Below are 12,510 nucleotides of genomic sequence, written 5' to 3' on the forward strand. Positions count from 1 at the left end.
TACACTTAATGTTATATACATATATATAACTTATATACTTATACTTAATGTTATACTGTGTATAACATTACAATATAATCAACTTAAAGGATGTAAATAACAAAAGTGATACCTAAGTGATATGACGCATATAAAAAAACAAGCTGATTGTTTTCACGATTTCTTTACTACCATTTGTGATTACATTATTTTGGAGGTTTTGGTCTTGATTCATGAAGAGTTAATGTAAGATTTGACTGGAATTTTATTAAAAATGTCCATAAGGACAGTCACTGCTACAATTCTACATAAAAAATTGTCTTAATATCCAAGGACCCTCTAGACTTTTTCATTAAATACATAGTTATGTCAGAAAACTGAAATTTAGTCCTTCCTGGCATCAAAAGTGAATGACAGAGGACACAGGTTGTGTTTTAAATATAGCTTAGTACCTGTGCTTTTGGAAGTTGAAACACAAGAATCATGGAAAAAAGAAAAGTATGTATCTTTTTAAATCAGTTAAGATATAACTTTCAGAAATAGATCTTCCCTCAAATTTTTGTTGTTTTGTTTCATTACATATTCTCTCAACTTTGCCATTCTCTCCTCCTTCAATTCTCACATTATGCCTAATGTCCAGAAGACTTCTCTATATACAAGCGTTGCGTTTTCATACAGTTTCTTTTTTCAGTTCACTCAGTCAGTAACTGTCATCAACACATAACTTAAAAATAGATAAAACCAGTACTTAAATCAGGTTCATTTGAATCACCTAACAATCTTCTGTGTACAGTCTTGATTTACTAATGGTTATACAGAAGAAACACAGATCCAGTGCTGAGGAGCTGAATTTTTTCAAGAATGGTACTATGGATATTCTATTCTAGCTTTGTTGAACCAAGTGAGTCAGGTATAGAACTATTTAATCATTCAGTCTTGAGAGTGTGAGAATTAATTTCTCACACCTGTGGTGATCAGAATATTGTAGAGCACTGCTGCACAGGACTCCTAGCCATGGTGAACCAAATGTACAAATGAAAGGGAAATTTTGCTCCTGCACAGGCAAACAAATGGTATCTTTTGGACTTAGTATCATTGTGGTTGTAATGGATAATTGTTGATTATGGACTGCATACTTGATAAGTTGTATAAAATATAATCTAAATTAGCAACTATATTCATAAACTCAAATACTGAATCAGAGATTTTGATTTTGATTTTATTGACCTTTTATAGCATAGAGAGAGTTAGTGTTAGATAAATGAATTCTGAAATTTGCCATTTAAAAGAAAAGCAGTTGTGAAAGTTTGAAGTTTATTAGTAGATGTTGACTGTCTTTTTTCAAAGTATTGCAATACTGGATAAAATGTCTCAGTATATACAACAAAGTAAGGGCACTTTAAAAATTCTCATGCTTGAAAGGGAAGCCATCATTCAGAGTAAACCTGTTTGGACATGTTTTATCCTTTAGTATTGCTGACGTATAGTTTTTACTTCTGACAGAAGATATTTTGTTCTGCAGTCTACTTGTCATCAACAGTTACACAAATCCTTATGTTCAAGGTTAAAATAGGGCTCATAAGTGCATAATACCTTGGTACCAGCACTTGTTCTTTTAAGACATGCTTCCCTCTACAAGTGTTGATATTTGCATATTCAAGATAACAAGCAACAAAGAACAATGATGGAAATGTTGATCATCGAGTCCTAATTACAGAGACAGAATGAAAAACAGGCTTTACTAATCAATAAGATAAGTTTGTCTAGTTTTATGAGTTTTCAATTCTAAAAGGATTTTCTGTTTGTACTGGAAGCCTGAAAGGGAGCAAAAACTTCCTTGTACTATGATTAATTTTCCTTAATTCTCCCACTTTGCTTTCTGGGAACTACCTGGGAATGGTTAGTTTCTGGAATTTGGTATGTATGAATTTTATACACTTTTTAAAGTATATTAATTTGTCAGATTTTGTTTTTGTGTTGCTTTGTGGATGGAAAATGAAATACTTCTGGTGTAGAACTTCATTAAATAAGCTAAAAGGAATTATAAATTAATTTGGGTATGAAGAACAATTAGATTTTATATGTGACTTTATGAAGATATTCTACGCAATTTGAATATTTTTTGTCTGAACTGTGGTAAAGGTTTATCATCTTTTTCAACCATTAATAGTTGGAAACCAGAACTCTATAAACATTAACAGTTATCAGTTTAAAGCAAATTTGGGATATTTCAAGCCAGATGAGTAATGTATCATATGATACTCCCTCTATATTGATGTCTACAACAGCAGATAATAAAGAAACATCAATTCCAGTACAGTGCTGTCAATTTTGGAAGCTTAGTAGGATTTCTGTGAGTGGTAGGGTCTAGAGGTTTAATGTGAAAGCTCTCTAATGTTCTGAAAATCACACACTCTCATTGCTCCTGGAGGAAGGCATGTTTCTTTAACATGGCTTTTCCTGATAGAGACAGAAATGAGAACAATATGTGATATAAATCCATGTTTCTGGATAATTACTCACCTAATTCAATAAGAGCTAGTGATTTAAATCTTAACTCAAAACATCTGCTTTCTATGGTACTTCATACTCTGAAGAGAAACTATATCTCACAAGCACTAGCATATTAGAAAGCTAAGCGTGCTGGTCATTTTAAAAAAGTGCATCCTGTCTCTGCAGTCAGAGATACAAGTTTTTGCATTAGTGTCCCTGAACTTTCAAAATGCTTCACATAATGGTCTGAAATATACACTTCATATGCCTTCTTTTTTGTTGTGTAACTTACTGAGTTCTTTAAAACACATATCTCTACATATCTCAACATATATCATGGATTTTGTGCCCACTATAAAAAATTGTAGGCTATACATAAAGAAAACCCACTTAAAAATTAAATAAATTATCACACTGAAAATTTTGGAGAGTGGTGTCTAATTAAAATGTAAAGTCAACATAATGCGTATGATACCAAGTCAGAGCTTGATAACTCATATGTTTGAAAGTAACAGAAACAAAAGCAGGAGCATTGCCATATCCTGCACTTTTAAACATGTAGAATTTTTTCTTTTCATGTAGGAGTTTTTTTTTTTTTTGCTCCACTGCAACTCTTTTACTTCATAGAATAACTAAATCATTTGTTGGAAGATTCATGGGAGCTATTGTTTGAATGGGGATCACAACCCCTGTGAGCACTTCTACCACTGAGCTGTAGTCATGGTCTTTAGGCCTGTTGCTCTGTTTTTCCTGTTGGGTCTGTTCAGTTACCTTTATTTTGTTCCATTTTCTGTCTGCTTTCAGTTTGTGTTGTTTGATACCCTGCCTAGTGGTTGTTGCATTCAATTAAACATGGGAGACCTGGTTTCAGCTCCTTGTTCCGAGGAGATTGCTGAATTCTAGCTTTGGGGCTGCTGGCTTTTCTGAAATGTGACTCTTTCTGTAATTGTGAACATGCATTCTGCCATGCATCAGTTCATGCTTTACTGAATTTACCTGTACTCTAACTGATTTCTGACAGGAGGCTAGTTTCACAGTTTTCAGAAAATCACTTCTTAAACAAACATTTTCAATCTGTTTTGAGTGTTACATCACAATGACATTCTGATTCCATGAGAATCCTGCAAGAACATGGTGGTGGTCTGTTTTGCAGTGAGGTAAAAGAAAACTTATAGTCATTACTGGGAGCATTTCTTCATAAGGTAAAAGTTAGTGGAGAGATAGAACAACAGTTACAAACAATGCCATGCCTTCTGTGCAGATCTATACTGTATAGCTAGGGAGATGTGTTTATTGGAACTTAAATGCTGGGGGTGAGAGGGATTAGTTTTTTTGCTGGTGGCTTGGCAGTCATTTTTTTAAGTGCAAATTCCTCTACTCTAGGCAGGAAAGCCAAAACAGATAAAAGATGAGAAGCAGTATTTTAAAAAGCATTTTTCAAATAATGGGCAGCTAAGTCTTGGAGAACAGTGATTCCAGAAGAGTTCCCAGTGGAAGGCTGCAGCTAAAAGAAAATGTATCATCCTAGAGGAACAAGTAAGGAACTAACAAGTCTATATACAGCAATAGTGTTGTGATCGTGAAAGGCATTATTGAGACTGTGACTAGAGCAGTTAGGTTAAACTATGAACAAACTGGTTTAAGGCTTAGCACATGGCAGTATAGGAAGATGAACTGAGGTTCCTATATCCCCCATAGAAATAAGGATTAAAAGTTATGAAAGTTGAAGCAAGAGAAGTTCAAGCTAATAGGTACAGGTACAGTTATTTAGCAGTGAAAGTGCTTGTCTATTGAAGGAATTTATGTGGGATTTTGCACATGAATTCTTCAAATTATGCATTTGGTGAGGAAACTCCAAGGTAAATTTCTGTAATCTTTCAGGGCAAACCATCTTAATTGTCCATGAAAGAAACTGTATTTGTTGCACTTTGGAGAAATAGCATGTGTTTGGTAGGCACTGTAAAGAAAAAAGTAACAGCTCGTAGTAAAAGGTTCTAGTCTCAGATTATCAACAAACCAGTACCTTTCATTTGACCAGTTGAGGGGCTTCTTTGTGAATACAAGCATCTAGATTTTCTGGAAAAGAACTCAAAAGAGGGGACAATAAGCTGTAATATGAAATCTCAGTCTTAAGAAAATGTTCCAGGTGGTAGTTTTGCTTTGATTCTGTAAATTTTATACAAGTCATATCATGGTAATTATAAGAAATTGTTAGATATGACTAGGCCTAAGAGGATTTTTTCTCTTTGGCTTACAAAATATGATTATTGTAGTATGCACCACTCTGACATACACATTTAAACAGACAGACATCTCTGCATCTTTCCCAACTCCTTTCATAGTAATTTTACTTTAGAAGCTGTATTATCTTCGGTTGCTAAAAGCATTAAGATAAAACAGAATGAAAAACAGAGGCAGCCTGGAAACTCACTAGGCTTTTAGAATTTTGACAAGTTTCCTTTTGAAAGTACCATTTATTAAGTAGTTTCTCTGTCTGTCTTTTAAAAATTATGAACAAAATACAAAGTGCTTCACGGAACATGTAGAGTTAGTTTTGCAACCACTTTACAATTTTACCCTTTACTGAAACCCTAGTTTTCAATTTTTGTAAATGGAACACTTGTTCAAGTTCTTGTAATATTATGTTCCTTAGTGTCTTTGTGTAGTTCAAATGATCTGTGTGTGAAGAAAAGATGCAATGAATTCATTTTGGATGTTCAATGCAGGTGTTCACAAATATTATCAGCCTTAAAAAAATAATTTTAAAAACATGTGTAACTAATGAATTAAGGTGTAGGTCTGTAACTTTGTTAGGCGCAGTAAGTGTCAGAATAAAATTCCAACATTATACTTAGTAATGTTAGGTAAACCTTTCCTAAAGGGGGATTCAGACTGAAGATGAGAAAAAAAGAATCGAAAAAGAATAAGAAAAGAGAAACTTATAATGTGTATTATATTTAAACTGAGTATAGCTCTGTAAACAGCCTCACAAATATTTATTTCTCCCTATTTGTATTCAGTTGTAGCACCAAAAAAATAAAAAATATAAAAATTGCTAATTTAGAGAGTAATACACAGTTCTTTTTTTTTTCCAGACAGTCAAAACAAAAAAAAAAAGACACCTTTGTGTTATTTAAAGAAAGTTTGTATGTGTTAACTTAACTGTCAGAAACTGAAATGATAAAATTATCATTGCTAACAAATGCAGCTATAAACTGAACACAAGGCATGCTTCAGGTTAGTCAGAAGAGGTCCTCTGTTTTACACTGTGCATGCTTGCTCAAAATGAAACTGTATGTTATTGGTTAACTGGGATGCTTAGCATAATCACTTTGCAAGGCTGTGGTGGAGGGAGGTGATTATCACTGAGAACAGATGGGCAGGTCCAAAGCATTGCCAGATTCTGCACAAGCTCCATATACTGTAGGTTCTAGCTCTCTTTTCTTTGGTATTTCTAATTTTTATTCATTGTGCATATTATAACAAGCTAGCTGAGCTAGAGGTCAGGGAGCAATGACCTCACAGTTTAGCTCGCAGATGTAGGAGTGAGGAATTCAAAGCGCTGTGGCTGTACAACTGAATGGATGGGGTAGACTGAATTCTGTCCAATTGCCTTCCTAAATGTATAAAAGGATCTGTCTCCGAGCTTAGCACTCTACTCTGCATCTGTAGCTCTCTGTGGATTGTACTGTGTGTGACCAGAAATGATATTCTCGGATATGAACACTGTCTCTGCCTCTCCTAAAGTGCATCCTCCTAATGGGACTCGGTTTTATACTTTTCAGGTAAGTGAACTTTAATAAAACTGAAAGGATTTTAAATGACAGGTAAACTTTGAGTAAGAGTAGCTAATATGTTAAGAAGCTTATGTGTTCATTAATTTTGTATAGGTAGGAAAAAATATGTAAGAAATCAATATCATCACAGTGAGTTTGCTGCTTTAAAAAAAAATCAGCATGTAAGTGCTCCTACACTAACACCAAATTACATTCATAATGATGTTGCTATTGATTGTCATCTTATAATTCATTAGATTTATAGTTCCTCACCTGGACCCACACCATCTTTTTGTTTAGTTCAGATAAGCATTCTGTTGGCATTATCAGAAATTCCAAACTCATATTATACAATTTTAAAAACTTTGTATGTTGTACCTGTATGGATTTTTAATACTAACCCTGAATGTAGTTTCATGCTGGCTGATGCTTAATTTGATTCATGTGAATACTAATTATACACGTGCAATTGATAGAACAGCAGTCTATTGTTAGGATTATTAAGGTTCTCAGTTTTAAGCCAAGTTTTGCCTCATTCAGGGAAATAAGCTTGTGCACTTAGCTAAAGGTAAGAATGTATTATATGTTCTGTAAATTGCAAACCAGTCTAATTACAAACATCTTTCAGTAGCACTTGATTATAAGCAGTCTTCAGTGCCTTGGCTCTGAAAAACTGTGTAATCCTACATTAGGATTTAACAATAATAAAAAAACCCTCACACACACCCCTGCCCCAGATGGTCCTTACAGCACTTCGGCCCTGCAGGGCAATTCAAACACTCCACTACTTAAAGTGGCAACAGCCTTTTCAGCTCAGCCTCTGATACAGTTAGGATTTAAATAACCTTCCTGTTCCTGATTGTTTTACAGTTTTGTCTTTTTCATTACTTTATGCTATTTTAGAGTGATGTCTTTAATATGTAATAAACCCTGTGTATACTACTAGAGCAAGGAATCTGAAGCAATTAAAAGTTGATCATAAAATGCATGGCAAACTTATTTCACAAAATCCAGGTACCCCATTCCTTAGGGCCAGTAACTGCATTTCATTCCTGTCTTCATTTAGATCCATTGTTTTTAATTATACTGTCTTGCCCTTCTCACAGTGATGTCAAATGACAGTTGAGGGCTGTACAGAAAGAGTAGCATCCTCCCAACAGTGACGATCTGCTGATCCTGGCAGTGATTCAGAGGCATGATTGCCCTAGGCCTGTTCCTCTACAGCATGACTACTTTTTTCACACACTAAATCTAAATATTCTGTACAGCATCCTGTGGCTATGCTCTTAAACACAGTTCCTGATGTCAGGTATTTTTTCTGAGTGTATCCAGTTGAAAAAGTCACAAAAATTAGGATGCTTGGTTGTGATACCAATTTGAATATTTTATTCTGTGATAACTTATGAAAATAAGTACTAAGAGTATTTTTTACAGTATGTATTGTTGCTACTAGCAATCTCTGTGATTACAGTAGACATTGTCCTACATACACAAAATTCTCTTTTAAAAATCATTTCTTCTGCTGATTTTTGAGCTGAGGGGCCACTAAATAAAAAGGAAAGCAGAACTCAATTTCCAGTTTCATTCTGGATACTTTAATGAACAACGTAGATTTAAATGACCTTGGAATGTAAAGCTGCTAATTCCAGACAGTCTGAGTTTGTGTTCTAGAACAGCTTGGTGTTATCAGCGCTAAAAAAAATCTCTGAATTGTCGTCTGATGCCCTTTTTCAATTATTTTTTCTATTTATTTATTCACATATGTGCAATATAAAGAGATGTGAAGCAACTTTCCAGTTCTTGCCTTGGCTTTGTCATTCTTTGCTTCCTAGGTTTTGACCACCATGTTTGTGGTAGTTTCTCTTTCCCTCTTGAGTTACTTCAATTTTTGCTTGCAAATTTAATAATTGCTGAGAAGGACTTCATACAACTCTTGTTAATTATTTTGATCTGTTTTAAAGTATTTTCACCTTTTTTCTTTCCTACCCATATTATTATTTCTATATGTTATGTTGAATCTGTTGGAGATGGAGAATCTCTTTTGTTTAAATAGCTTGCAAAGTTATGGAACAGCATAATGGTTCTTAATCTGAAATATGTACAATGGTATTTAACCTAAATGTGTGAAAATAATCGTTGTAAAAACAATTTTTAGCATGTTCAAAACTGAAGAAATACAAAATTTTTGAGATGAGGTCCTGAACGCTGACTGATGGTGGGTGATGTGTGATTAAGCTACTGAATTAACTGTACATTGATGTAATGATTAAACATTTTATGAATTAATTGTGCATTGATCCAATAACACATGTTAGTTCTTTCAACAACAGAAATAGTACTGAAAGAAACACAAGGCATGTGTGCAAGTTGTAACTTTATTATCAGGGTGTCACTGATGTTCTCAGGAAATAAGACCAAGTTGGACTCTAATGGCCAAGGAATCAGATTGGCCATACAGGGGGGTGCATCTATCGGAGTGCTTGGGTGGAGGATAATCATAGTTAGTGTTTGACAGACTAACCATCTGAAGATTTTTGGTGCTCCAATGTCTGCCTCTAATTAAATCAATATCTGAAACAATATAGAAGCTATGATATTCCTAGTACCTTTGTTCTGCTTAGGAAATTTGTCCTGAAATTCTGCAAATGTTAAAAGCATGATTTAGTTCAGTATGTTTCCTGAATGATCTGCTGTAATTCAAAGAAGCTTAATCTTTGACCCCTACACTATGCTTGATTAAAGTTATTAAAATAGAAAACTATAGGAGAAGAGCTCATATAAAGAAGTTATGTATTGTATGAAAGGAAGGAGTTATAATGAACAAGGTTTAATTTTATAATAAGCATGGCAATACCAAAGTTTAGTGCTTTGTATTTCAGTATCTCCTTGTTTCATCTCAATTCACTTGTGCCAACCTTGACAGACTTCTGCAGCTATATAACATAAAGCAGCGATTTTCTTTATTTTTGCATTCAAGATTGATAAAAATATAGTATTTTAGCTACTTGAGGTTTGCCAGCAGTCCCACAGTGAGCATGTACCTGTCATGAACATTGTAAACAGCAAAATCCAAGTAGTAACATTCTTTGTTCTCTGCTGGGTCATCTATTTAGCTTTATGTTTATGTGCATAAAATAATGATACAGGTAGAAAAGGTTGGATTAGAAAGGAGATATTTTTAACTAGATCATTGGTTATGAAATGGGAAATATTAATTCACTGAAAAATATTTTTATTTGGGCTGTTTTTATTGGGACCTTGAGGGTTGTTCTCTTTTTAATGACAGCATAGCACAAAGGAACTTAATTTTGAAATTTTGGATTTTGTTTTTGAAAGTTGTCTAATGCCGCTTTGGTCACTTAAAAGCAGCTTAGGTTTGTGTTGGTGTTTATCATATCCAGTAAATATTTCTTGTTTTCTTAAATTGGTTGTCTACAGTAATACATGGGAACACTAACTTGCCCAAAGGAACATTCAAAATATTGTCACATTGTACATGATCTTTATTTCAACAGAATTTGAACTGAAAAAGCCTTTTTTTCCTCTCTTTCAGCATCTTTGCAAAAGAAAAAAACCTGAAATACTTCTATGAACAGTATTTTTAGCTCTTATAACTTTCAGTTATTAAGCTAAGTACAGATCTAAGCACAGACCCAAATGAGGACTAAAAGGAGTTGCCAATAGGAGCCAGGAACACAGGAGCCAGGCACGTGCAGTAGAGAGAGGAAAACATGCTTGAATTGCCTCTACACAAGGTCTCATGGATCTGGCTGGATCTTTATCTTTGGCATCAGCAGTATGTAGTAACAGTTTCCATAAATGTTAAACACAAACTTTCAAAGGCTTGGGAGCACTACTAGCCCATTTTATAGTCAGATGAGATTTGTCATTTATAAATGTACTCTTAGGACAACTAGAGTGTACTCCTTTTTTGATAACAAGTAGCGAAGTAAGGGCTGGTCTTTCCTGAAACCCAAGAAGGTTAAAGTAATTTTTTAAAGTTATCTAATGATCAGAAGGCCTCTGAAGAAATAAAATTGCTTTCTTACAAAACCTGCAGAGAAATCCTAAAATATTCATATGACATAAAATTATAAATATACTATGAAGTACTGTAAAAGTGCATTGCTGATCAAAGGTTTGAAACGGGGTTACTGGGAAACTGGGAAATATTTCTATACATAAAACATATCTATCACCATGATACTGATTCCTACTGGTTTTTATTTCTTAGCAACTAAATGTTACATGCCAGTAATAGTGAGTTAACAGAATGCAAGCAAAAATGTTGCTTTCTGTTACACAGTGTGTTTTGAGCTGTGTGGGAAAAATCTCATATTCTATAAGAAATGGTAGATGCACTCATTCATTTTCCTATTAATTTCTATATTAATAGTTTAATTCATCTGTATATCTACCCAGAACTTGTTTTATACTGTCTGTTTCATTAATCTTATTTTCTTTCATGTATCTTATATGAAAATGAAACAAAAAGCTTTTCCTATGAGAGAAAGTATCTCGCTAGAATTTATAATTGTACTTATTAGCATACATTTATCCTTAGATTATACTTTGGGCAGGTGTGCCATGCTACTCTTGTTTAGTAGGCCATAACTTTTCAACTATTTTGTTGCTTCACATATTTCAGTGCAATATAATTTCAGATCAAAGAAAAGAGCTTTTAAATTTCTTTGCGGAAATATCCACTGCTATGAAAAAATATATTTCTTGTGATGGAGATGGATTATTAGTCACCTTGTATCTGATGTGATCACTCATATCACCACAAAATTCTTGTAAAATTCGATGACTGTTCCTACTCTATGCAGACTTAATTGCACATGTAGAAATATGCCATATATAACATGCAGAATAGTCAAAAATTTGTCTATACTTTCAGAGCTGTGTCACCTGGTCCATGGAAGAATTGTGGAATCTGATCTTACCTTGAACCCTTCGACTGGCTGAGCATGTAGGCAGCTCCTTTCAGCAACCCTCTGCCAGGAGTGGAATTTCTCCCTTAGTTTTACCTAAATAAAGATTTTTCTCTTCTTACTTATCACACTGGCACAGTACATTTTTTGCACAAACATCATGTAAAAGTACTAGAGGCATGTTCTTTGTGACTGCAAGTCCATAACCAGTTGGTAACTTGTATCAGTAATGATGGTAAACATCACTCAAAAGCCAGCTATAACAGGAGTCCACTGAATAACTGGGTTTGTGTGCAACACGTTTTGGTGCAGATCATGTGAGTTGTCTTCAGAAGCTTTGAAAGATGTGTTAGTGAATATAAATATGATGGCAGAAAGGCTGTTAGTGAGCTAATTTTTAAAGACTTCTGACATTTAACTGTGATAGAAAATAGTAATGCTGGACAAGTGCTTTAGCATGTAACAAAAAAAAATGTTTAAAAAATCTGGGCAGCGTCAAAGGGAGGAGATAATAATAAAGTGATTTTCATTGCAGTTACCTTGGGAATATTTATAGCTGTGTAAGTGCGTTTTATATAATTTTGGAATTTAGGAATTTTGAGTAGTGTGAAAAATATGCTTACAGGCCCTTTTACTTAGGAATAAATGACAAATGGCAACAAAGGTTGGTCTTACATTGCAAGTGAGTGTTATTTATTATTATTTGCTATTATTATTCTGTGATATATATTTTTATTGCCTGTTTTATACACTAAAAGTGTTACTGTGAATTATTTAATGTGCCTTAGGTATCTAGAGAAATAATTTTATCTGCACAAGGGTTGGAGGGTTTTTTGCATAATTCTGTTGTGCCAGAGAATTGTGATTTGTGGCCATCAGAGCTCATGAAAGACAATGTCCTAACCACAGTCGACACCCACGTCACATGGAGTATCTCTGAAAAACTACTTGTTTTCTGGCTGGCTTCTGAGTTTTAGCTGGAACTGGGCTGCCGGGCTGCCCCACCACATACCCTCTTCCTGTTTAAAAATCAATAGTGCTGCATGGCCCCATATTTTCTGTAGTTTGTTTTTTCTAGCCAGTCAATAAGATGGTCTGATAGTTTTTATGAATATGTTTTTCTGCATGCAATGAACTGAGAAGGGTGACTCAATATTAACTGACTGTTTTGATCTATAGATACATTTGCATCCTCCTCTGGGTGGAAACACAGGTTGCTTACTGAAGAAATGAGAAACATTATGGTTCTAGTATTAGCCCAATTACCATGAATTTGGTAGTGGAAAACTAATCTTTCTTGCCAAAGCCTCAAGTTGAAACTAAGCATA

The 12,510-nt window shown here is 34.3% G+C and overlaps 1 protein-coding gene across 18 annotated transcripts in view; it reads left to right on the top strand.

The window, feature by feature from the left end:
- The window catches only part of PPFIA2 (PTPRF interacting protein alpha 2), a 321,066-nt gene that overhangs the window by 101,462 nt on the left and 207,094 nt on the right, over window positions 1-12,510 (top strand). For 2 of the 18 annotated variants that reach the window (XM_064655559.1, XM_064655561.1), the window contains exon 1: window positions 5,873-6,257. The exons of 14 other annotated variants lie outside the window; for them this stretch is intronic. In XM_064655559.1, the coding sequence (XP_064511629.1) occupies window positions 6,177-6,257 (81 nt within the window). In that variant the 5' untranslated portion in view covers window positions 5,873-6,176. Of the gene's footprint in view, window positions 1-5,844; window positions 6,258-12,510 lie in introns of those variants that run through there. 2 more of the 18 variants (XM_064655563.1, XM_064655564.1) reach the window with 2 other exon arrangements.

Source organism: Pseudopipra pipra, chromosome 5 (assembly GCF_036250125.1).
Source record: "Pseudopipra pipra isolate bDixPip1 chromosome 5, bDixPip1.hap1, whole genome shotgun sequence".
Classification (NCBI taxonomy): Eukaryota; Metazoa; Chordata; class Aves; order Passeriformes; family Pipridae; genus Pseudopipra; species Pseudopipra pipra.